Below are 27648 nucleotides of genomic sequence, written 5' to 3'. Positions count from 1 at the left end.
GCAGACTGCCAAAACCTGTCGCTTCTTCCTTTTCAACATCAACAAAATTCGCCCTTTCCTCACTGAGCACACCACCCGAACTCTCGTCCACGCTCTCATTACTTCTCGCCTCGACTACTGCAACTTGCTCCTCACTGGCCTCCCACTCAGCCATCTATCCCCCCTTCAATCCATTCAGAACTCTGCCGCACGTCTTATATTCCGCCAGAACCGATATACTCATATCACCCCTCTCCTCAAGTCGCTTCGCTGGCTTCCGATCAGATACCGCATCCAATACAAGCTTCTCCTCCTTACTTACAAATGCACTCACTCTGCTGCTCCTCACTACCTCTCTACCCTCATCTCCCCCTACGTTCCTGCCCGTAACCTCCGCTCACATGACAAATCCCTCCTCTCAGTACCCTTCTCCACCATTGCCAACTCCAGGCTCCGCTCATTTTGCCTTGCCTCACCCTATGCCTGGAACAATCTTCCTGAATCCCTACACCAAGCCCCCTCCCTACCCATCTTCAAATCCTTGCTTAAAGCTCACCTCTTCAATGCTGCATTCGGAACCTAACCTTTCGAACATATAGGTTGCCCCTATCTGTCTGACCTATCAGATTAACTGTACATTTGTCTTTTAGATTGTAAGCTCTTCGAGCAGGGACTGTCTTTCCATGTTAAATTGTACAGCACTGCGTAACCCTAGTAGCGCTTTAGAAATGTTAAGTAGTAGTAGTAGTGATCTAGTGTGTATTCAGAAATGTCTCTTCCAGCTCAGCCATAAAAAGGTTGGCATATTGGGGTGCTGTCCTGGTGACCATCGCAATGCCCATTATTTGTAGATAGATATCATTGTTAAAGCGGAAGTAGTTGTGAGTTAAAATGAATTTGATTAATTTTGTAATAGTTTCTGGTGAGTATTGATGGTCCTCACCTATCCACACCCATCCTGTTAGAATATCAGTAATATGCTTTGATGTCCCCATGCATACCTCCGACCCACCCCCATCCTCAAACCCTGTCAGACTGTCATAGTAATGCTTGAATGTTTTCACTTATATACACTGTCAGCTAGCACATTTGCTTATTTCCGATCTGACGAAGAAGGGCAACCTTCGAAAGCTAATCAAGAAATGTATTAAGTTATGTCCAATAAAAAAGGTATCATCTTATTTTCTTTTCCATGTTTTATTTTGTTTGATTTCTTTTGATAACCTTAAGAGTGCACTAACATGGCTACCACACTCCTCTACTAATTGACCTAAGAAATTCAAAACTACAGCTTCCTGCATGCAGTGGGGCAAAAGCAGGACTGAATTAACCTGTTTGGTTGACCTGGGGTGATGCAGTGACTCTGTGGCTAATGTAAGTAGGTTTTAGACCAGGGTATTTGTGCTTCAGGACTCTGGTACCATCTGGGTTCAGCCTCTCTATTTCTGTTTCTCAGCTCCGAGTTTGCAGTGAACAAGCTGAAGAAGTTGGAGAGCCATGGGGGGCAGTACATATTGCGCTGCAGCCCACAGCATTTTGATCGATTTTTCCTCACCGTCTGCATTGAGGTAGGACCATGACTCCTGCCTCTCATGTCCTCGATTTCTCCCATCACCCTACACTCCTCCTTGACCTTGTACTGTCCTTTCTCCTCCCCACATGCCTTCTTGGTCCTTGACCCTTCTTTATCCCCTTTCCCCTCAGCTTTCCTTCTTCATAGCAACATAATAAATGATGGCAGATAAAGACCAGCATAGTCCATCTAGTCTGCTCAGTAAGGTGGCCAGAGTTGTACTGGCTGCTCCATACAGGTTACACCCCTTAATGCTGCTTCATGGAGATAAGAACATAAGAATAGCCATAGTGGGTCAGACCAATGGTCCATCTAGCCCAGTGTCCTGTTTCCAGCAGTAGCCAATTTAAGTCACATGTACCTTTAGAGTTGAACCTGCCACTCTGTTCATGTTACACACCCCAATGCCTTTGTTTAGGGTTGTACCTGCCACTCTGTATGTGTTACACCCCCCAGTGCTTATATTTAGGGTTATACCTGCCACTCTGCACATGTTACACCCCTTATTGCCTTTGTTTAGGGTTGTACCTGCCCCTTTGTGCATGTTACACCCCTCAATGCCTTTGTTTAGGGCTGTACCTGCAACTCTGTGCATGTTACACCCTCAATGCCTTTGTTTAGGGCTGTACCTGTCACTCTATGCATGTTACACCCCTCAATGCCTTTGTTTAGGGCTGTACCTGTCACTCTATGCATGTTACACCCCTCAATGCCTTTGTTTAGGGCTGTACCTGTCACTCTATGCATATTACACCCCTCAATGCCTTTGTTTAGGGTTGTACCTCTCACTCTGTGCATGTTATACCCCTCAATGCTTTTGTTTAGGGCTGTACCTGGCACTCTATGCATATTACACCCCTCAATATCTTTGTTTAGGGCTGTACCTGCCACTCTGAGCATGTTACACCCCTCAATGCCTTTGTTTAGGGCTGTACCTGTCACTCTATGCATGTTACACCCCTCAATGACTTTGTTTACGGTTGTACCTGGCACTCTATGCATATTACACCCCTCAATATCTTTGTTTAGGGCTGTACCTGCCACTCTGCGCATGTTATACCCCTCAATGCCTTTGTTCAGGGCTGTACCTGCCACTCTGCGTATGTTACACCCCTCAATGCCTTTTTTGAAGTTTGAAAATCACTTAAGTTTTATTCTGATTCCATTTTCTTGTTATATATGGATCCTGTGTGTTTATCCCAAACTTTTTGTTTGAATTCCAGCACTGTTTTTGTCCCCACCTTATCCATTGGGAGGGCATTCCAGGCATCCATTACCCTTTCCATGTAAAAGTACTTCCTTATTTTGCTTTTAAGTTTACCTCTTTGTAGCTTCATTTAAATTTTCTCAATTTCTACTGCTTCCCCATCCAGATTTGTTTGTTCAATAATTCCTTTGAAGTATTTAAATAACTGTATCATAACTCCCTTGTCCCTCCTTTCCTCTAGGGTAGCAGTTCCCAAACTGTGCGCTGCGGCATCCTGGTGCACCACAGCGAACTATCAGGGGTGCTGCGGTGCATCACTCCCTACTTTCCCCTACTGCAGGTCCAGCATCTGCCGCTTCCTGCTTCTTCCCCCGCCGCCGCTGCAGTGCTTGCAGCTTAAATTTTCAGGCCGTCTGCGATTCACACAGGCACTGCGGGGACTTCCCTCTTCCATGTCCGGCCCTCGCAACAGGAAGTTTCATCAGAAAGGGTTGGACACAGCAAACTGGGAAGGCCCCAGAATGTCCATGTGAATCACAGATGGCCTGAAAGGCGGCGGGGAAAAGAGAAGGAAGCAGCAATGAGCCTGAACCTGAAGGAAGGTAGTGAGTGAGGGGGCTGCAGGGAGTCAGAGATTTGCTGGTGTGAGAGGGGCTGCAGGGAAAGGGAGACCCATGTGGGGGCGGGGGGTGGAGACCCATGTGGCTGGGGAGAGGGTGCTGCAGAGACCCATGTGACTGGGGAGAGGGTGCTGCAAACTGAAAAAGTTTGGGAACCCCTGCTCTAGGGTATACACATTCAGCTCCTTAAATCTTTTCTTATATGTCTTTTGGCAGACCCCATACTATTTTGGTCACTTTTCTCTGAACTGCTTCAGGTGTTTTTATATCTTTACTACTAATAATAATCATTTCTATAGTGCTACTAGATGTATGCAGCACTGTACAGATTATATGCAGATACTTTCTCTGTCCCTAGAGGGCTCACAATCTAAATTTTTTTTTGTACCTGGGGCAATGGAAGGTTAAATGACTTGCCCAAGGTTACAAAGAACTGCAGTGGGAATTGAACCCAGATTGCCAGGATCAAGGCCTGATGCACTAACCATTAGGCCACACCTCCCTTTAGTGAGCTAAGGCCTCCTAAACTGAACACAGTACTCCAAGCAAGACCTGAGCAATAATCTGCACAGGGCATTAACACCTCTTTTCAGCTGGTTATGCCTCTTTCTGTGCAGCCTAGCATCCTTCTGGCTATAGCCACCTTGTCACATCATTTCACTACCTTCAGGTCCTTGGACATTATGGGCCCGATATTCAGCGCTATTTAAGTGGCCGGTTACATAGTGCTTAGTTGGCTAAGTGCTAATAATCAGCACAAGATAAGCGGTTATGTCCGCTGAATATTAACGCTTACCGGCTATATCGTGAATATTTAACGCTAAACCCGCTAAGTTGAGCAGTTAAAATACACATGGAGGAGATGCTGCCAGTCTGAAGACAGACTGCTGTATTGCTATTTGGAATTAAATTGACTATTTGGGGAAAGTTTATGATTTATTCTGTAGTAGTTTTACCTGTGACACAGCCTTTGGGTGTAACGTGGCCATGTCAGGTGTCTGTTCGTGTAATAAACTGCATTGTTCTTCAGATTGCTGGTCTGCTCTTTGTTTTGCTACATTGCTGGTTTGCAGATCACTTCCTCTTTTGGTTTGCCTCACTTAAATAGCAGGCCTATCTTTAACTGCTATTAACCAGCTAACACTGAATATTCGCTTAGCTGGTTAAGTTGCTGTGGCAAAACTGAAACTGAATATTCAATACAGAGGTGTAGCCAGACCCAGTATTGTGGATGGGCCCAGCCAGAGGTAACTTGTATGGGCCCTTCCAGGACCCCCCCCCCCCCAAATATTTTTTTAAATACAGATTTTTTTTTTTACCTACCCTGTATCTCCCCCTCTCCTCAGCAGTGTGCAGGCATCTGAGCTCCTGTCTCTGAACCACGTCCTTCCCCAGTGTACCATACAGAAATCCTTGGTGCCAGTAGTGATTCATTCTCGCTGCTTGTGTTGGCCCAGCAGACTTCCATCTGCTGCATCCCACCCTTGCTGACATCATTGCCCGTTTCTTATTTGGCGGGATGTGGCAGATGGAAGCCTGCGAGGCTGATGCAAGCAACAAGAATGATTCGCTGCAGCCACCAAGGACACCTGTACAGTATACTGGGGAGGGACAGGGGTCAGAAACAGGAGCACAAATGCTGGGATGCCACAGAGGAAAGATGAGAGAGAGAGCAGTGTGGTGCCCCCGCTGGATGGGCTTGAGCTACGAAAGGGTGGGCCTGTGCCCACCCAGGCCCACCCATAGCTACGCCACTGATTCAATGCTGATCGCTGGATACAGCTCAACATTGAATATTCAGGGTTAGCACCAGCAGCGGCAGCTAACCACGCTGCCTGCTGTTGGCTAAATATCATAGGTATCACCCCAAAGTCCCACTCCTAGTCTGTGTACATCATCCTCTCTCCTCCTATTACAAACAGCACATTTGGATTTCATTTTCTTTCCTGAGTGACACTGCTGTTCACTTATCTCCCCTCCACACTGCTTTCCTCTATCTGAGACTTGACCCACCTGGTCAGAGCTGCCCAGTAACTCACTTCCAAAAGAAAGTCTTTTTGACCAGTCCTAGTTCTGGATTTACATTTCAAAGCTGTGTGGGATTTGTAGTCCCCAATTCTGCCCAATGACATCCAAGGAGGTTGGAGAAAGAACATGAGCCTATCTGGCTTGTTTGAGGCTGATTACACCATGAAACTATTTCCCTTGTGTCTCTTTCCAACTGCTGCCAGACTGCCCTGGGCAGGGACTACAAAGATTGCCTAATCACCAAAACAGACTCCAGCTACTCTCTGCTTGGCGTCACCCGTCACTTCTACAGCCTGAAGGAACTGTTGGAGTATTATCAGAGTGCCACCCTGCATGCCAAGAAAGTCACCATCCAACTCAAGAGCTGCTACCCACCCATGCCTAAAGGTAATTATAGGGCAGGAAGGGCATGGCACTGTACTGCTCCTCAGAGGATGGATGATGTTTATGAAGATGTCAATATTCAGCCACCGGCGGTGAGCATTTCTTTAAACACTGACTGTTGCTGGCAAAGTTAGACCCGGATATCTCATGTCTGGGCAATAGCATTGAATATCCAGGTTAGCCTTGATACCTGGAAGTTATATAGGTATGGCATAGCTAACTGGGCAAAGTTGGGGCTGCTTTTTTCATGGTCCTACTTGCTTGGTTACCTATGCTGCCCCCAGCACTGAATATCACTGGTGCCCACATAAATTCTGGGACCACCCCTCAACTGACCAGTTTCACTATGGCCAGTTAGAGCTGATATTCAGCGTTGCTACCCGGTTAAGTGCCACTTACTATCGATGGACGGCCAAGTCAGCAGGGTTCAATTTTGTAAGAAGCTTTGGGGTTTTGCTAGATCTAGGATTGACAGTGCCAGTGGCTTAGCCAGAAGTGATCATTTGGATGGGCACACACTATTTCCTCTGCCCCTGTGACCCCAAATTTAATAAATACCTGAGCTAGCGGGGATCCTCAAGCCCAGCCAACCAAAGAGGTCCTGCTCTGACAGCCCAGAATGCTCCTGTGTTTGCTGCAGCCGTTGGCACTCTCTATGGGCTGCCACCAAACCAGTCCTCCTCCCCCCTGCGCATGTGCAAAAACTGAGCATGCGTGGAAGGGGGGTTGAGCCGTTGCAGCAGCAGCCCATAGAAAGTGCCATTGGCAGCGAATACGGGAGTGTTCTGGGCCACCAAAGCAGGACCTCTTTGTCTAGCAGAGTTTGAGGATCCCTGCCAGCCTTAACAAGGCTGCCACAATTTTGGGTGGACCTGAGTCCACCTGTGGCTATGCCACTGGATAGTACAATATCAAATGTTTTCATAAGTTTGCCCTTCTGCCAAACTGTGACAAATATGATACATTTGAACAATTTTTTGCAGAAAGGACCTTGCTGTCATATTATTATTATTATTATTATTATTATTATTATTACATTTGTATCCCACATTATCCCACCTTTTTGCAGGCTCAATGTGGCTTACAATTCATCGTGGATACTGGAAATAGAAAAGAATGTACATTTGGTTTTACAGCGAGTTTTGGGTACATGATGGTGAAATATATAATATTAGAAATAGAAAAGAGTATACATTTGTTTTAGCAGAAGTTTTGGTTACATGATGGTAAAATACATGATAGTGTTAAAGCCATAGATATTAGGTGCATGATAATGTGAAAGCGGAAGACTTTAAAGAACATTCCTGGCAGTGGTGTGCTGGTAAATTTTTAACAACAGGCTCTCTCCCTGGTCCACCTCTGCGCCCCCACCCCCCGTCCACCACTGCGCCCCCGCCCAAAAAAAAAAACATTTGCAGAGCTAGCTATACCCAGGGAGGGAGCGTGCTTTCAAACAATCCTTACATCCAAATTTACCTTCTTTTAATGTAAAAAAAAAAAAAATCCTTTATCCTCCATCTTTTAAGACACTGCCTACCTGCTGGATAGTGATGGCACAAGGAAAGCAAGTGAAGACTAACTCAAAATAACCTGGCTGTTCCTTAGATGGGCACTAGTATTACGATATTGAAGATGCGACCATACAATGACTCTGCGGTTATGCTCCACTAATAAATTAAAAGATTAACTGGATTTCTTGAAGGATTATATAAACTTAGGATGCAGGACTAGTGACACACACATACAGGTATTTAGCCAATATCATAATTCTTCATGTACAGCCACAAAACAACCTTTTAGGGTGGATAGTGTTCACAATGAGCTCCTTTTATTATCGACCAGATAGAGACAAGAGTTTTCAGTTTTGACACAGAATAATTTATCACAAGAACAAAATATAAGAAAACCAATGGGCTGCATTAGGGGCTTATGGCCCATTTATGTTTAAACAAAAGAAATCTGCAAGAAACAAAATATTTTTATTTTGACTAATAAAACCACTTGCCCCTGAAACATGTTCAAAATAGAATAATCCATTTGTGTATCTAAAAGGTAAACTTCTACAAAACAGATTAAGATCTGATTCCATGTGCCCCAATGAAAGGAGAGTTTAATTCTACTTCCATTTAATTTCAATATATTCCATCATCATCTTTATAACACAAGGCTTCCCAAGGTAGATTACAACAACAGTTAAGATGAACCCATCAGGAAACAGGATATCCTCACTGAAATTTGTCCATCTGTATTGTACACAGACAGTGTATTTATTATTTTATTTTTTTTAGTGTAGAAAAATGAGCACAAAATACAAAGTTTAAGATTGCTATTTCTACCAGCTATAATAATTTTTAAAGATGTTTTAGTGATATTCAATTGTTATTTCATGATATTTATATTATATGGAAAGCTTTCAAATAAAAAATCTGTCCAATAAGTTAAAAAAAAAAACGAAACAAAAACTTTTGTCCGCCACCTTTTAAGGCACTGCCTATCCAATTGAAACAGCTTTAGACTTGTTACAGATGGACCAAGAATTAAAAAAAAAAAACGAGAATGTGGATGCAGCAGATCGTAGGTTTGTTTGCTTTGTTTGGTTCACTAGAGGACAGCTGTGGGGGGGAGTGAAAACAAAGATTAAACAAATTGGTTTCCTTTCTTACCCTGGAGTAGATCGGCTGCCTCCTTGGTCCCGACAGTGTCCTTTGCCTGCCTGCAAGTAAGTAACCATCCGGTCGAACTGCGGCGGGGGATGGGGGGAGAGGTTGAAGGAGGGAGGCAGGGAGAGGAAGCAGATAGGGAGGGAAGAAACAAATTTCAATGCATGGGGCAGTGGGAAGGGCAGCAGCAGGGGAGAGAGAATCAGGAACTCGGACGGACAATGCACACGAACCTCTTGCCTGCAGTGCAGCACGAGGAGGCAGGGTTGCCACACACCACGCATGCACCAATATCAGGTGACAGCTGGTGTGTTTGGGCATGCGTGCCTCCAGCCTCCTGCTGCAATTTGTGGGGGGAAAAAAAACCCCATTCAAGTCGGTCGCAGCTGAGAGCAGAACAACCGGCTCTCTAAATTGTTCAAAAATTAACAACCGGCTCTGCAGAACCGGTGAGAGCCGGCTCCAGCACACCACTGATTCCTGGGTAACTTAAAGAAAGTAGAGTTACACGTGTTGTTCTTTATGATATATTTTGTCGAACAGATAAGTTTTCAGGAGTTTGCGGAAATTGGTCATTTCATTGACCGATTTCAGGTTACGTGGCAGTGAATTCCAGAGCTGTGTGCTTGTATAGGAAAAGGTTGATGAATGCACTGATTTGTATTTCAAGCCTTTACATTTGGGAGGATGAAGATTGAGGAATGTGCAGGAGGATTTTTTTGCATTTCTGGGTGGTAGTTCTATTTGGTCCGACATGTAGGCTGGGGCGTCGCCATGGATGATTTTATGGACCAAGGTACAGAGTTTGAACGTGATGCGTTCTTTGAGTGGGAGCCAGTGTAGTTTTTCGCGAAGGGGAGTTGCGCTTTCGTATGTTGGTTTGCCGAATATAAATCTGGCTGCCATGTTCTGGGCTGTTTGGAGTTTTTTGAGTATTTGCTCTTTGCAGCCGGCGTAGAGTGAATTACAATAGTCCAGATGACTAAGTACCAGCGATTGTACCAGGTATCGGAAGACGTTCCTTGGGAAAAATGGTCTGACTCATTTTAGTTTCCACATTGCATGGAACATCTTTTTAGTTGTGTTTTTTGCATGGTTCTCAAGTATTAGGTGTCGGTCAATGGTGACTCCAAGGATTTTTAGGGTGTCAGAGACTGGTAGACTTAGATTAGGTGTGTTGATGGTGGTGAATTCCTTCTTGTTGTATTGCGAGGTGAGTATTAGGCATTGGGTTTTTTCGGCGTTTAGTTTCAGTCGAAATGCATCTGCCCAGGAGTTCATAGTGTGTAGGCTTTGGTTGATTTCGTCAGAGATTTCTCTTAGATCGTGTTTGAAAGGGATAAAGATTGTTACATCATCAGCATATATGTGTGGGTTTAGATTCTGATTCGATAATAGCTTAGCGAAGGGTGTCATCATTAGGTTGAATATAATCGGTGAGAGGGAGGATCCCTGTGGAACTCCGCATTCAGGTGTCCATGTGGCTAATGTTGTCGAGTTTGATGTCACTTGATATGAGCGGGTGGTTAGGAAACCCTTGAACCATCTGAGAACGTTACCTCCGATTCCGAAGTATTCGAGGATGTGTAATAAAATTCCATGGTCGACCATGTCGAATGCGCTCGACATCATGTCAAATTGTAGCAGTAGTATGTTGTTGCCGTTTGCTATCCATTTTATGACACAGAATAGAATTGACTGTACAGAGGTTTATCCTAAGAAACGTCCACTTACTGCAGAATAATGCAGCTTGGTTATTGATGGGGAAGGAGAAAATGGATCACAAAGAACTGCAGTAGTCACCCTTTAAGTTGTGGGCTTAATCTAAGACCCTACGGCTGATATTTAAAACGATTTAAGCAGCCAGGAGAAGCCCTTGACCATTTAACTTGCCTGTCCAGGGATAACTGGGCATTTTCAGTGGCATTTAACCAGATAGGGCCAGTAAAAATGCCTGATTAGCACTCAAGCTGAAACCGGTGGTAGAGTCGACAATTAGCCAGTTAAGTGCCAATATTCAGAACTTAACCAGTTAAAATAACCGCATGAATAGGACCACGTAAAACGCAGTCCTATCTTTATGTGGTTCTTTATAGCCAGTTAAGTGCAAATATCACATTTAACCAGCTCCCTATACCTGGAAATTCAATACTCATACATGGCCTGGCATTGAATTTCCAGGTTTAGGGCCAGTGGCAGTCAGCAAAATACTGATCGCTGCTGGCTGAATATCAGGCCCCTAGTGTTTTTTTAGATTGCTCTTTCAGGGTGTGCAAAAGTATCTGTGTGACCTTTTGATCCATTATAACCCTTTCAAGAGACCTTCGGTCATCATCACAGCTGACTCTAGTGTACCTAGGACGGGGCGTGGGGGTGGTCCGCCCCGGGTGCCGGCAGCAAAGGGGTGCGCGAGCAGGCACGCGGCTGTGGGCTCTGCCAGTCCCCTGCTCTGGAACAGGAAGTTGACGTCAGAGGAGGGGCAGGGGACCGGCAGAGCCGACAGCCGTACACCTGCTCCCTGCACCTCCTTGCTTGGAGGAGAGGGGTGTGCACTGCCTGGGGGGATGCTCTGCCCCTCAGCCTGTGGGAGGCAAGCCAGCTATGTCCCGCGATCAGTGCTGAGCCATCTCCGGTGACCAGCATTAAATATCTGTTTTATTTTGTTTTTTTGGCTAGCTTCAACTTAACCAGTCAAGTTAATATTCAGTGCTGGCCAGTTAAGTTTATAGTGGCCAAAGCTAGGACTTCTATTTAGGTGGTCCAATCTGGCCGCTAAACTTAGCCAATGAAGCACTGAATATTTGCGGCTAGCCAGTTATATCATGCAATATAGCAGCTTAGCCGCTATGCACTAAACGCTATTATTCAGTGACGATAACTGGCTGTCTCACGCAGAATATTAGCGCTTAGCCAGTTAAGTGCTATTTAACCAGCCTGGAATGGCTCCTGACCAGTTAAATAACGCTGAATATCGGTCAGAAGGTTTTTAGATTGATGTCAAGAAACCAACTCTCTTACTTTCTGTAAACCCAGAGCTGCCAACTTATCAGTTCCGGGAGAGAAAATTTGGGCCAGTCCTGGATTTCTGACTACCTCATCCTGGTGCATTATGAGACCTGCAGCTCTAATTTCAATGACTGCAGTCAAGAACTAAAAATCTCATGCTGCTTTGGGGTATGAGTTCAAAACCAGGACTCGCCAAAAACGTTTTCTTCCTCAAAACTGAATAGCCTGGCAGCTCTGACACAGGGTGTTAAAAAGCATGTTTATTTTGTCAGTCTTTTAATTTGTTACTTTGTTACCCTGCAGAGTTGGATTTCTAAGAAGCTTTAACCGTAGATTATGGAATTACTTGAATTCAGGATGTGTTTGCAGTGCTTAGACAGGCCTGAATGGGTAGAGCATGGAATGCTGCCACTATTTGGGTTTCTGTCAGGTACTTTTGACCTGGCTTGCTCACTGTTGGAAACAGGATACTGAGCTAGATGGACCATTGGCCTGACCCAGTATGGCTATTTTTATGTTCTTATGTTTTAGCATTAGGACATATTTTACAATACTGAAGGGTGAAATCGGAGCTGAGGAAGATTCAACTTGATTTATTCAAGTTTTTTGGGCTTTAGCCTAATAGGGGATTGAATTGGGGCTGTGTAGATTTAGTCAGCTATGCTGAGGTATTAGAAAGAAATTGATCTTATTTTAAATGTATTTTTTTATTAATCAATGCAATGTATGTACACTTAAAACAAATAGGAGAAAATATTTGTTTCACTTAGTCAAGGTCTGGAATTCATTGTCAGAGGATGCTGCAAAAGCAGTTAGTGTAGCTGAGATTAGCAAAGATTTGGATAAATTCCTGGAGGTAAAGTCCACAAACTGTTATCTTTATTTATTTATTTTGATAAACCACCAATCGCCAAAATGGCAGCAAGGCAGTTTACAAAAAAAGCTCAAGATGAAAATTTGTAATTCCAAAGAATGTTCTTCGTTTCTTGATGTAATTCGCATTGAACTCTTTGTGGAAATATTGGCGACTAGTAAGAAATAACCCCCCCCCCCCCTGTTTACTAAGCCATGCTAGCGGCTGCCACGCGGCAATGCCAGCACAGCACGTTCAAAGTGAATGGGCTGTGTTGGCATTAGCGCATTGCAGCCGTTAGCGGAGCTTAGTAAACAGGGGGAAAGTGAAGTGAAGTAAAGCTTTGAAGAGAAAAGAGAGAATACAGAGACGGTTAGTTTATATCCCCATCACCACAAAGGAGAGGCTCGACTGAAAAGCCATTTAAGTTCAAGCGCTAGGGTGTTCCAGAGTTTAGGTCACAAAAGAAACTTAACACTGGTGCTGTTTGTTTAGTTTTGCAGCGTATTTATGACTTTTATGTCAACTAATCTACATGCCATTCCATTCAATAAAGAGCTCAGTGGTGACTCCTTTCACATGACTATCCACAACCTATGACTCACCAATATTGTCATGGGTCTAAATCTCACTTTTATTTACCACAACACATCACTTAAAGACTTTAAAAAATTCAACTTATCTTAATTGGGTCAATTTGAACCCCCCCCCTCAGGACCCGTAGCCAACATGGGCCGTGTTTCACAATTGCTGCTTCAAAGGCTGGTCTTTAATTCTAATAAACAAAAAAGGATTATTAGAAAAATAAACAAAAAGCTGCCAAACTACTTCATTCACAATAAGATACCTACATGGGCGCCGTCACATATTCATATTATTTCAACATGACGCTTCAAACAGGAACTTCCTTTATATCCTATCACCTGACTGAAGGAACTGTGGTTCTTGAGCTGTATTACGTTATTTGAAAATGTGTTAATAAACAAATTTAAACAAAAAAAAAAGCTTAAATTAAAGACAGCCAATCCATGTCCATATTTAAATGCTTGAACATTACCACCCTCCACTCCCATTTCAGCCTTGTCAATAACCTGCCATTGTATCATTAACTGAATGCTTATAGTCCACCCAATGGACAGCTAATGACACTGGCATCACTTGATTTTGAATTCTAGATTTATGTTCAGTGAGTCAGATTTTCACCGGCCTAGCTGAGCAGCCCACATAAATAAGATCACAGAGGAATTTAATAAAACAACATTATTGGTGTCACGTTTGTATTGGTATGTGCTATTATTAGATGTTGATACCGAACAATGTTCCATTGCGTTTCCTCTATAGTCAACGTACACCATTGACAATGTCCACAATGTTCACGGCCCCTTAATGGTTCACTCTGCTGCATCGAATCCAATCTTTTGTACCGGCGCTTCCACATTCTACTCATCTACTGACATCCTTTCCAACTGTAAAAGATCTATTTTCCTCCACCCAGTTCATTAGCACACATTTCTTTGCCAGCGGTAGTAACATCTTCACAAACATTTTGTTTCCGACCTTCCTTGGGGATATTCCCAAAGGTCCCGCAAGATCATAAACTGACCCTTGTGAGGTATGTCTACTCCTACATGCAGTGGAGGAGTAGCCTAGTGGTTAGTGCAGTGGACTTTGATCCTGGGGAACTGAGTTCAATTCCCACTTCAGCTCCTTGTGACTCTAGGCAAGTCACTTAACCCTCCATTGCCCCTGGTACAAAATAAGTACCTGAATATATGTAAACCGCTTTGAATGTAGTTGCAAAAACCTCAGAAAGGAGGTATATTAAGTCCCATTTCCCTTTCCGTATTTGAGATTCTACATGGAATGTTGCTATTCCACTAGCAACATTCCATGTAGAAGCCTGCCCTTGCAGATCAGGAATGCGGCCGCGCAGGCTACTATTTCTGTGAGTCTGACGTCCTTACGTCAGACGGGGGCGGGCCCAGGAAGAAAAGAGGGACACCCGAAGACTCCGCAAAGAGGCATCAGCTGTTCTTCTTACCCGTGCAGCGCCTTCACACAGAAGTGAGAGGCGCTGTGCGGGCCCGGTAAGAGAGAGAGGGGCCCGGTGGAGGGGGGGAGCAGTGGTGACGACCTCAGGGGGGGCGGTGGGGGCAGGGCATGGGGGCAGAGGATGGCAGGAGGCGGAGCTGGGGAGAAGAGAGAGGAAGGGAGGGGGGGCCGGGGCAGCTTAAAGTTTTGATTTTTGGGAAGCGGGGAGCAACAGGGATCTTGGGCGGGGGGGGGGGGCAAGGACATCCATACAGGACGCTCCTGACAAGCGCCTTTGCCCCCTCCCGTTCCTTTTTTTTCCTTTTATGTTAATGCAGGGAGAGCGGGGAGCAGTGGCGACCTCGGGCGTCAATAAAGGACGCTCCAGACGTGCGTTTTTGTCCCCTTCGCGATTTTTTTTTTTTTTACATTTAACTTTTTAGCCAGGCAGCCCCAATGAGAGGTACAACCTCTCGTTAAAGTTTCCGGCGATTTCCACCGTTAGGGCAAGCGGTGAACTTTGATGCATCTCATTACAATAGGGTTCTGCACAATTTGCTCATCTGCATTCCGTTTTCGTTAGCTGCTAGCGTCATCGGAAAATGGCCTTTAATGCATGCCACGGTTAAAAATTTGTTAGTTAAAGGGTTGTTAAAGGCTCGTTTTGTTTAGTGCATCTGGGCCTCTGACCCACAAACGCTCCCACCCACACCTCAAGGTGGAGAAAAAAAGGCTTCAGTAATACCTTCCAGCCAGCCTGCATACACAGCTATAAGGCATGGGTTAGGTGTGCCATCATGTTGCCTAAAAAAATCTCCACAAATTCGAGGTGCACTGTGCTGCCCAATTCACCACCAAGTTGAGTCCAATTCACCCTTTGACAGGGAGTCCCCGTTTCGCCAGAAGCTGCCTCAGGGGTTCTACTCCTGCATCCCAATTTCTGGAGACATTGACAAGGATGAGTCGAGTATCAGATAAGTGTGAGGGGCTGCGACACCTGAGCTGTATGATTGAATTTTGGCATTCTGTGTCCGCTTTATATGCACAGCTTGTCACTGGGACTCTTTAATATACACTCAAATACCTCGAATTTGTGGAGTGTTTTTAGGCAAGATGATGGTACACCTAAGCCATGTCTTACAGCTGTGTATGCAGGCTGACTGAAAGGTATTACTGAAGCCTTTTTTTCTCCACCTTGAGGTGTGTTTGGGAGCGTTTGTGGGTCTAAGGGCGACCCTCAGGGGGAGGAATGCTGGCTTCGGCCTAACCCCTGGTAAGCCTTTCCTCAGCTGAGAGGTGCCCAGCTCTACCACCGGCTGCCTTTCAGGTGCTGTGGAGGACTTGCAGCTCATCTGCATATCCTTACAGCCTTCTCCGGGGTGACACCCAGGTCCACTCCGATCCACGCAGGGCCTCCGCTCCAGGTGGGGCATTTTTCTCTTTACATCTAATCTTTTTCCCAGTTGCTAAAGTACCTCAGTCATTTATGGCCCCTATTCACATTCTCTTCCTAGCCCTGTCCCTTCCTAATCTTTTCCCTCACCCCCTACCTCTTTCCGCTACAGGAACTCACTGCCCATCCATCGACTTCATCACCTCACCTTCTCTCCTACCCTCTTCCTCCCTCTTGGCTTTTAATCTCCATCTCTTTCTTCCCCACATTTTGCCTTCCCCATTTCACCTAAATACCTCTCGCCTTTGACGCCTTCGTGGCCACACCTCTCCTACTCTCCTCCGCTCTCTTTTACTCCTTCTCTTACTCTCAGCCGGTGACATCAATCCCAATCCTGGCCCCCCTCACCAACTATTATCCCAACTCTACAGATCTCACTGCGACCTCTCTAACCTCATCTCTATTCCTCTACTCCCCTCCTCTTCTCTTGCACCCTATGGAATGCCCGCTGTATCTGTAACAAACTCCCCTATATCCAGGACCTCTTTATCTCGCATCACCTCCATCTGCTCGCCATAACAGAAACCTGGCTCTGCCCTGATGACTCTGCTTCAGTCGCAGCCCTCTGCCATGGTGGTTATCTTTTTTCACATACTCCTCGCCCTGCTGGTCACGGGGGCGGTGTTGGACAACTTCTCTCTCCCTCCTCCAGATTTCAACCCCTTCTTCCACCTCAATCTCACTGTTTTTCCTCCTTTGAAGTCCACTCTATCCGCCTTTTCTCTCCTCTGCCTCTTCGAATAGCAGTTATTTATCGTCCCCCTGATAAGTCCCTTTCGTCCTTTCTCAGTGACTTTGATGCCTGGCTTGCATTCTTCCATGATCCTTCCTCCCCCTCTCTCATCCTTGGTGACTTTAATATTCCTGCTAATGATCCTTCCAACTCTTATATTTCCAAGTTACTCGCTTTAACATCCTCCTTTAATCTCCAACTTTGCTCCACCTCCCCCACTCATCAAAATGGTCACTGTCTTGATCTCATCTTCTCCTCCAACTGTTCACCCTCTAGTTTCCTTGCCTCTGATCTTCCCCTCTCTGATCACCATCTTATAACTTTCACACTTAAATCTCCTCCCTCCCAGTCCCGTCCTATCTTATCTAATTTATCTAGGAATCTTCACGATATTGACCCTTCATCTCTATCCTCCCATGTTTCAAACTTCCTCTCTACTGTGGCACCATCCACGTCTGTCAACGAGGCTGTTTCTTCTTACAACAATACTCTATCCTCTGCCTTAGACACACTTGCACCTTTGATGACCCGCCCTATAAGGCGTACAAAACCCCAACCTTGGCTGACTTATAATATCCGCTACCTACGTTCCTGTACCCGATCCACCGAACGCCTCTGGTGGAAATCTCGGGCCCTTGCTGATTTCTTACACTTTAAGTTCATGCTGACCTCCTTCCAATCTGCTCTTTTACGCGCCAAACAGGATTATTATATCCAACTGACCAACTCTCTTGGCTCTAACCCTCGACTTCTCTTCACCACATTGAACTCTCTCCTCAAGGTGCCCCCTCCCCCAACTCCCCCTTCATTATCTCCTCAGACCCTTGCTGAATTCTTTCACGACAAGGTTCAAAAGATAAACCTTGAATTCTCTACCTCGCCACCTCTCCCTCCACTAGTCCGTTCCCCTCTCTTTCCTTTCCCTCATTCCTTTTCCTCCTTTCCTGAAGTTACTATAGAGGAAACTACACTTCTCCTTTCTTCCTCAAAATGTACCACCTGTTCCTCTGATCCCATTCCCACCCACCTTCTTAATGCCATCTCACCTGCTCTTATTCCTTTTATCTGTCACATTCTCAACCTCTCACTTTCCACTGCAACTGTCCCTGCTGCCTTTAAACATGATGTGGTCACACCTCTCCTTAAGAAGCCTTCACTCGACCCTACTTGTCCCTCTAATTACCGACCCATCTCCCTCCTCCCTTTTCTCTCCAAATTACTTGAGCGTGCTGTTCACCACCGCTACCTTGATTTTCTCTCCTCACATGCTATTCTTGACCCACTACAATCTGGTTTTCGCCCTCTCCACTCAACCGAAACTGTGCTTACTAAAGTCTCCAATGACCTATTACTGGCTAAATCCAGAGGTCAATATTCCATCCTCATTCTTCTTGATCTTTCCGCTGCTTTTGACACTGTCGATCACAGCATATTTCTCGATACCCTGTCCTCACTTGGATTCCAGGGCTCTGTCCTTTCCTGGTTCTCTTCCTACCTCGCCCTCCGCACCTTTAGTGTTCACTCTGGTGAATCCTCTTCTACTTCTATCCCTCTGCCTGTCGGCGTACCTCAGGGTTCTGTTCTTGGTCCCCTCCTCTTTTCTATCTACACTTCTTCCCTTGGTTCATTAATCTCATCCCATGGCTTTTCCTACCATCTCTATGCTGATGACTCCCAAATCTACCTTTCTACCCCTGATATCTCACCTTGCATCCAAACCAAAGTTTCAGCATGCTTGTCTGACATTGCTGTCTGGATGTCTCAACGCCACCTGAAATTAAACATGACCAAAACCGAGCTTCTCATTTTTCCCCCCAAACCCACCTCCCCACTCCCCCCGTTTTCTATTTCTGTTGATGGCTCTCTCATTCTCCCTGTCTCCTCAGCTCAAAACCTTGGGGTCATCTTTGACTCTTCTCTCTCCTTCTCTGCTCATATCCAGCAAATCGCCAAGACCTGTCGTTTCTTTCTTTACAACATCCGTAAAATCTGCCCCTTTCTTTCTGAGCACTCTACCAAAACCCTCATCCACACCCTTGTCACCTCTCGTTTAGACTACTGCAATCTGCTTCTTGCTGGCCTCCCACTTAGTCACCTCTCCCCTCTCCAATCGGTTCAAAACTCTGCTGCCCGTCTCGTCTTCCGCCAGGGTCGCTTTACTCATACTACCCCTCTCCTCAAGACCCTTCACTGGCTCCCTATCCGTTTTCGCATCCTGTTCAAACTTCTTCTACTAACCTATAAATGTACTCAATCTGCTGCTCCCCGGTATCTCTCCACACTCGTCCTTCCCTACACCCCTTCCTGTGCACTCCGCTCCATGGATAAATCCTTCTTATCTGTTCCCTTCTCCACTACTGCCAACTCCAGAGTTCGCGCCTTCTGTCTCGCTGCACCCTACGCCTGGAATAAACTTCCTGAGCCCCTACGTCTTGCCCCATCCTTGGCCACCTTTAAATCTAGACTGAAAGCCCACCTCTTTAACATTGCTTTTGACTCGTAACCACTTGTAACCACTCGCCTCCACCTACCCTCCTCTCCTCCTTCCTGTACACATTAATTGATTTGATTTGCTTACTTTATTTTTTGTCTATTAGATTGTAAGCTCTTTGAGCAGGGACTGTCTTTCTTCTATGTTTGTGCAGCGCCGCGTACGCCTTGTAGCACTATAGAAATGCTAAATAGTAGTAGTAGTAGTAAGTGGCATCGGGTGCATTGGCAAAATAGTAGTATAATTGCAGCCACGGAGGCTGCATGTTTGGATATTCATATTTAAGTTGGAAACTTGGGTGGACTTGGGACACTATTCTATCATCCTGAAATCCCAAAGCACGCAACCCAAAAGAGGGCTTGACCATGGGTAGGTCAGGGGCGTTCTCAAAAGATGTACACAGAAATATAGAATTCCAGGGATCCGTGGCCAACTCGAGCAGCAAGATTTACACCAGGCAATTCCTGCTAGGCTTTTCCCGTAGCACTCTTTATAGAATTGTGCATAGCGCTGATTTTTCCCAGCGCCTATTTTTCAATGTCATTTACTGAATCTGGCCCTTATTTCATTGTCTATGTCCACTGACCCCATCCTATATCTTTTCACACTGTTTGTAGCAATAATGGAACACTTTATGGTGGGTCTCTTTAAGGCTAACATTGGGAGGAATAGAAGGTACCTCTTTAAAATATTTCTCTATATCCCTTTCTGCTGCACTGCAGCCCAGCTCCCCATTCCAGTATGTTTCCAAGACCCCACAGCAATTCCATTCTTCATTTCCCTACATAATTGGTTCTCGTTTGAAATACACTACTGCAGATGGGAAATATCTATTTCAAAACTCCCCTTCTGCCTGCATTCTCTACAAGCCCCGGTGCATGGTGGTGATGTGAGTCACATGCTCAAGTATCCAAACACTGCTTTTGCAGGTTGAAGAACTGGCCCTGGAGTTCCTCAAAAGAGTAAACATGCCACTTGCCCCCATTCTGCCAAATGTTTCCTAATTTCCTTCTCTGCACATTCTTGAAATACCCTTTGCTCCGCCCCTGGCACACACTCCATATTGCCTACCAAGGGTAAGCATAGTAACACCTGTACTTCCAGTCCCCCCAGCTTCCTCAGATATCCCATGCTCTCCTTACACTTTCAAGCAGTAGATAATAAGTAAGTATAAAGGTGAATGTGGTTTGTACCATCCCTGGTGCACATAATCTTGTCTATCCCGTTATCCAACCCCAGATAAAATGTAGCTGACACCTGAGTTATACTAACTAAAGTCTGAAAGACCCAGCCCTGCTTTCCTCTTACCCTGTGTCAACTTGGCCCAACTAACTTGAGCCCCTTGCCCTCTCTATAAACATTTCAGTACTACTACTCTTTTGATACTGTTCTTGGGAGGCTAGGATAGGGGAGGACAGACTTACATGGTCTGTACCAGTGCCGGTGATGGGAGGCGGGACTGGTGGTTGGGAGGCGGGAAATACTGCTGGGCAGACTTATACGGTCTGTGCCGTAAGAGGGGTTGGTGGTTGGGAGGCTAGGATAGGGGAGGGCAGACTTATACGGTCTGTACCAGAGCCGGTGATGGGAGGCGGGACTGGTGGTTGGGAGGCGGGAAATACTGCTGGGCAGACTTATACGGTCTGTGCCCTGAAAAGGACAGGTACAAATTCAAGGTAAGGTATACACATTTCAGTTTGTCTTGGGCAGACTGGATGGACCATGCAGGTCTTTTTCTGCCGTCATCTACTATGTTACTATGTTCTGGTTACTCAAGCACATCCACCTTGGCACCATCTGAAGTTTGTAGTTTCCTTGGAAGGATCACAGAGACAAGAGAAACTCATGCAGATTTCCCTATTGTCTCACTGTCTGATCACACTGTCTCATATATTCAGAGCATCAGGGCCAGCTGAAAAGGTTGTGACACCTGAGCCAACTTTTGCTTTGGTGTACCCCCTGCCCTCATAAGCACCTATCCAGCAGCTTCTTTCCACTGCATCAGCTCTTATCCAAGCAGCTCCCACCCAGCCCCCTGTCTGCATCAATTCCCTTCCAGCCAACTTCCCCCTAGCCACCCTCCACCTGCCTGCATCAGTTCCCTTCCAGCCAGCCCCCTCCCAAAGCATCAGTTTCCCTCCAGCATCCCCCAAAGCATCAGCGCCCCCCCCAGCCAGCCCCCCTACCAAAGCAACACTGCCTTTCCAGCCAGCCCCCTTCCAACCAGCCAGCTTTCCCCTCAAAAAATCTTGCTTTCTTCTTTTCTCTCCACCCCCCCCCCCCTTGGTACCCCTGATGTGCACACTTCCATCCTGACGTCCCCAAGCTTACTCTCCTGTCCTCTCTCCCTTCCCTCTCTTTTGCTTTTCAGTAGAAATGGAAGAGGAGAGAAACTGCCTGCCAGGCCAGGTCCTCTTCTTTTGTTGTGCTGACTCTGACTGCAGAATTTGAACTTCAGGGCTCTGAGGTGTCCTGTGTGGTTCAAATTCTGGAGTCAGAACCTGCGTGGCAAATTAGGAGGACATGGCCTGGATGCAGCCATTCTCCTCTTCCACTGAAAAGCACAGGAGGGAAAAGGGAGTTAAAATGGAGGATAAGCTGGGGGATATCACAGGAGAGGTATGTGTACACTGGAAGCCCCATGGGGGGGGGGGGGGGGGGGGGGAGGACATTGGCATGCATTTGTGTGTGTGGAGGAAGAGTGGTTATAGTGCTACAGCAGTGAGCCATGCTGTTGGTTTCCTCGGGCTTTGGCCCCTGAGCTAATGCTTCGCTTGGCTCATGCCTTAAGCCAGCCCTGCAGGGCATATATATGATCTGTCTTCTTACTAGTTTGTCCACCAGCATGACCATTTGTGAAATCAATATGGAGGCCTGCAAAATTTTCAAAGCCTGTAAATGCCTGCATGAGCCCTGGGATTGCCTTTTGGTTATTCTCAATAAATAATATATCATCCCTAAAAAGGCAAAGTTTAACTTCCTTTCCCTCTATTATTCCAATACCCCCCCCCCCCCCCCCCCCAAATCAATCTAGCTGTCTTAATTTGATTGCCAGTGGTTCAAGTGTTAGAACAAAAAGCAGAGGTGACGGTGGCCAGCCCTGTCTGGTGCATCCGCACAACAGGAACCTCCGTCGATGAGAAGCTATGCAGAGGGAGCGACATATAGTACCCCATCCCCACAATAAAACTCCCTTCCATCCCCATCTTTTACCAAAAACCTTCTCGGAATCTAAACCTAGTATAAGCCTTGCTTACTTCCTTAGTGCCACTATCAGCTTGGGTACTTTTGTGTCCCCTTGGTAACCTTGCACAAACCCGATGTGATCTGCCGCTACCAGGTCTGGAACTACTCCTCCCAAGTGCTTGCTTAAATTGCCGCCAGCATTTAAACGTCCACAATAATTAAGGATATCGAGTGATATAAACTCACCTCCTGAGGGTCCCATCCTAGCTTCTGTAACACTCCTATTTATGCTTGCCCCACCTTTGTTAGTGGGAACCCCTGCAACGCAGCATTATACACATCTGTTAGTGTTCTCAATAACCCAGACTTAAGTATTTTATAATACTCAGGTTCAAAACCATCCAAACCTGGGGCTTTCCCCACCTTTTTTTTTATCTTTAAATTTTTATTCAAAATATAACTTACAAAACAAGCATAACATCCACAGAACTAATTCAAGAGAGTAAACAAACCCCTCCCTCCCCCCCCCCACACACATACACATTGCAAACCAATTAGTCCAAAGTAAAGGCTTGAAGTATAGTCCATACACGAATAAAGCTGTCCAATGTGTCTCTTCGAAGAGCAGTTAGGTATTGCAGGGGTTGTCAACCCAGTCCTCAGGACACACCTATCCAGTCAGGTTTTCAGGAGGCTCAAAATGAATATGCATAACATTGATTTGCATAGAGTGGAGGTAGGGTGTGCACATTTATCTCTTGCCTATTCATTGTGCATATTGGAAGCGTGACTGGATAGGTGTGTCCTGAGAACTGGGCTGAGAACCTCTGCATTAAAGCAACATAGCATAATCTCTGTTGCCATCTAGTGAGTGAAAATGGAGTATGAGATTTCCAGTCAATAGCTATAGCAAATCTAGCAGCATATAGACAACATTTCAGCACCAATAAGGCTGTAAAATTTTCAGGGCACAAATTAAACAAAGCTCAGGAGTAAATAGCAAGGGAAATCACATCATTTTCTGAAAAGCAGACTGAACAAAGTTCCAAAACTCCTGCAAAAAAATGAACAGGAGTCTACCACATGTGATAAAGTTTCCACTTCTCCACATTGTTTTCAACATAATGAATCAGCCTGTAACCTCCGTTTGACATAACAACTGAGGTGTAATATAGCACTTGGAACAGCTTCACATTACTCTCTTTGATTCTCGCAGACACTTTTTGTTCTCACTGAACGTCTGTGAAAACCATCCCCATCTCCCATTCCCAAGAGTCCATGAACTTAACTTTCTTAAAAGCTCTCCAAAGAATGATTTTATAAAGGCCCAAAATGAGACCCCCTCAAATCTTCTAAAGGGAGGTACAACCCCTTTATAAGATCCTGCATCGGAGCAGCCTGCAAACAATGATGGATCCACAAAAATAAATAAAAATCCATCTGAGGGATGCCATAATGTACTTTTAAAATAGCAGAGGTCTTCATAACACGCTTCTCAAATAACTGATAAATAAATTTCAAACCCCTTTCCGCCCACCCGAGTAACTGAGGATGATATTGAAAAGAACCTTCCTCCAGCAGACAAGGAATCTTTACCATTTAAAGAGCACTTAGCTTTATGCCACAAAATTAGTATATGGAGCAGAGGAGTAGCCTAATGGTTAGTGCAGCAGGCGTTGAGCCTGGCAGCCTGGGTTCAATTCCCACTGCAGGTCATTGTGACCTTGGGCAAGTCACTTAACCCTCCATTGCTCCAGGTACAAAAACATAGATTGTGAGCCCTCTAGGGACAGATGAAAGTACCTGCATATAAAGTGTACAGCGCTGCATATGTCTAGTAGTGCTATAGAAATGATTAGTAGTAGTAAATAAACTGAAATACTGAATGACACAAGGGGCTGGAGGGCTGAACAACTTCTGTCTTCCAGATCTCATTTCACAGTATAGAAAGGAGATGGAGAGGGAGGCAGCAAGATCCAGCAGACATTTCTTGGTTCAAATCCATGATCTTGGGCCCTGTAGCAGACGGTTCTTCCTGTGATATATAGAACACTAGCCATTGAGCCCATAAAAACAGGCTAGTAAAGGAAGGGGGGGTTTGAAAGGCCCCCCCCCCCGGATAGGTCGCCGGCCCACCCCACTGGAGTCTCCTCCGCCACTCCTCCACCCGGGCCGGGTACCTGGCTTCACTATTCAAACCGCCGGAACACAGCACACAGCTCATCTGAGCTGCCATTGGCCTTCCTTCTTCTCTGCGTATGTTCCGCCCTCGTGTGATGTAATGTCGGCGAGGGCGGGACACAGGCAGGTAAGGAAGGCCAACGGCAGCTTAGATGAGCTGTGTGCTGCGTTCCGGCGGTTTGAATAGTGAAGCCAGGTACTCGGGCTGGGTGGAGGGTGGGTGGCGGCGGCGGCGACTCTGGGTGGTTGGGGGGAGCGGTAGCGGCAACCCTGGGGGGGGGAGCGGTGGCGACGGCGGTTCCCTCACTCGTAGGTGCGCAGGTTCCCTCTCTGTCATGCCCCCGTCATCACGTATTGACGCGGGGGCGGGACAGAGAGGGTCTCCACTGGGCATTTGCGAGTGAGTACGCCTCTTGCCATTTATATGTTTGATAGACATGCTGTACTGACCACATGCTGACATATTCTCTCCTCCTCTGCTCTGCTTTTCACTCTCATCCTAGAAAAATCAAATTTGTTGATTGTGAGGGGCAGCTGCTCCCAGCCCCTGACCTCACCCACCAAGTGCCGACGCAACATCAGTCAGATGACATTCCAAAACATCAGGCCAGAGACCATCATCTGGGTATGCCGGTGTACCACATGTGCTATGTGTGTGCATGTATATACATACCAGGGGAGCTCTGTGTGTGTGAATATGTATATACGAGGGGTGCTATGTACATGCTACATGTACTTTCTGCATACATGTATATACTGGGGCGCTCTGTCTGTGCTACATGTGTTGCTCTATGTGTATTTCAGGTGCAGTGTGTGTACATGTATATACCAGGGATGCTTTGTATGTGTTCTAAATGTGCTGTGTGTGTGTGTATATACATATATATATGTATACATACATATATATACACACACCAGTAATGCTCTACATGTGTTACATGTGCTGTGTGTGGCTATCAGGCTTATTTTCGAAAGAGAAGGGCACCCATCTTCCGACACAAATCGGTAGATGGGCATCCTTCTCTAAGGGTCACCCAAATCGACATAATCGAAAGCCGATTTTGGGCGTCCTCAACTGCTTCCCGTCGCAGGGACGACCAAAGTTCATGGGGCGTGTCAGCACCATAACAAAGACGGGACTGGGGTGTGATTAAAAGATGGGCGTCCTCGGCCGATAATGGAAAAAATAAGGGTGTCCCTGATGAGTACTTGGCCTACTTTACTTGGTTCATTTTTTCTTGCGACCAAGCCTCAAAAACGGTGCCTGAACTGACCAGATGACCACCGGAGGGAATCGGGGATGACCTCCCCTTACTCTCCCAGTGGCCACCAACCCCCTCCCACCCTAAAAAAAAAAACTTAAAAATTATTTTTTGCCAGCCTCTATCCCAGCTTCAAATGTCATACCCAGCTCCATGACAGCAGTATGCAGGTCCCTGGAGCAGTTTTAGTGGGTGCAGTGCACTTCAGGCAGGCGGACCCAGGCCCATCCCCCCCTACCTGTCACACTTGTGGTGGTAAATGTGAGCCCTCCAAAACCCACCCGAAACCCACTCTACCCACATGTAGGTGCCCCCTTCACCCCTTAGGGCTATGGTAGTGGTGTACAGTTCTGGGGAGTGGGTTTTGGGGGGGCTCAGCAACCAAGGTAAGGGAGCTATGCACCTGGGAGCAATTTGTGAAGTCCACTGCAGTGCCCCCTAGGGTGCCCGGTTGGTGTCCTGGCATGTGAGAGGGACCAGTGCACTACGAATTCTGGCTCCTCCCATGACCAAAGGGCTTGGATTTGGTCATTTTTGAGATGGGCATCCTCGGTTTCCATTACGGCTGAAAACCGGGGACGACCATCTCTAAGGTCGACCATCTCAACATTTAGGTCGACCATCTCTAAAGTCGACCTAAATGTTGAGATTTGGGCGTCCCCGACCGTATTATCGAAACGAAAGATGGATGCCCATCTTTCGTTTTGATAAAGCTCTCAAGAAAGATATAGTAGAATTGGAAAAGGTGAAGCGAAGGGCGACTAAAATAATAGCGGGGATGGGACGACTTCCCTATGAAGAAAGACTAAGGAGGCTAGGGCTATTCAGCTTGGAGAAGAGACGGCTGAGGGGAGACATGATAGAGGTATATAAAATAATGAGTGGAGTGGAACAAGTGGATGTGAAGCGTCTGTTCATGCTTTCCAAAAATACTAGGACTAGGGGGCATGCGATGAAACTACAGTGTAGTAAATTTAAAACAAATCAGAGAAAATTTTTCTTCACCCAACGTGTAATTAAACTCTGGAATTCGTTGCCGGAGAAAGTGGTGAAGGCGGTTAGCTTGGCAGAGTTTAAAAAGGGGTTAGACGGTTTCCTAAAGGACAAGTCCATAAACCACTACTAAATGGACTTGGGAAAAATCCACAATTCCAGGAATAACATGTATAGAATATTTGTACGTTTGGGAAGCTTGCCAGGTGCCCTTGGCCTGGATTGGCCGCTGTCGTGGACAGGATGCTGGGCTCGATGGACCCTTGGTCTTTTCCCACACCAACCTTCAGGATCCTGGGTCCCTTGTTCACTCAGGGTGACCTTGTTCTTAATATGCAAATTAGATGTAGATTAGACAGTTCTCAACAACAGCATATTCATCAGGCAGCTCTTTATTCCAGCCCCCCGGGCACACTTCTTCCAGCTTAAACACTTCCACAGGTCTTCCCACTGAGCCCTCACACACAGGCACCTGGGCCCAGTGCTAACAGCCCCTCTGGCGTGAACAGGATGTTCTTCCCTCACTCTGAGGGTGCAGCTCTGTCCTCCAGCCCCCTGGCTGCTAGTTCCTTGTTCTTAATACATAGGAGCGCTAACTACACACAGTCCACCAAAAGTCCACTGAGTCCAGCCAGTACCTTCAAGGGGATCTTCTTCCTCCAGCTGCCAGGTCTCCAGCTCCTCTCTCTTTTCTTTCCTTTCACAAACTCAGCTAGGTATAAGGAGGTTGAATAGCTTATCCACCCCTTTAGGCTCTTCCCCCTAATTCCAGGCAGGACCCAGCCCATAACAACTTACACCTGTTTCCAGCCCAGGACTCTCCTTGGTCCTAGCAGCCTCCATCTGGACATTCCCCTACTGACTCCCTCTAGTGACTCCTCAGTAATGACATGACCTAGAAATTTTCCCCTTATTTCTATGGGACCAGCGCCCTCTAGTGGCCTACCCAGGATAGGACAGCCCCTTATTCTTCACAATGTGCATATGTATATACCAGAGGTGCTTTGT

At 46.2% G+C, this 27648-nt stretch overlaps 1 protein-coding gene across 4 annotated transcripts in view; it reads left to right on the top strand.

Moving 5' to 3' along the window:
* JAK3 (Janus kinase 3) overlaps positions 1-27648 on the top strand; it is a 102015-nt gene that overhangs the window by 23132 nt on the left and 51235 nt on the right. For all 4 annotated transcript variants that reach the window (XM_030218808.1, XM_030218806.1, XM_030218807.1 and 1 more), the window contains 3 exons: positions 1436-1547; positions 5611-5794; positions 24889-25010. In XM_030218808.1, the coding sequence (XP_030074668.1) occupies positions 1436-1547; positions 5611-5794; positions 24889-25010 (418 nt within the window). The remainder of the gene's footprint in view (positions 1-1435; positions 1548-5610; positions 5795-24888; positions 25011-27648) is intronic.

The sequence above is a fragment of the Microcaecilia unicolor genome, chromosome 11 (genome assembly GCF_901765095.1).
Source record: "Microcaecilia unicolor chromosome 11, aMicUni1.1, whole genome shotgun sequence".
NCBI classification, from domain to species: domain Eukaryota; kingdom Metazoa; phylum Chordata; class Amphibia; order Gymnophiona; family Siphonopidae; genus Microcaecilia; species Microcaecilia unicolor.
This window is presented reverse-complemented; position numbering and strand designations above follow the sequence as displayed.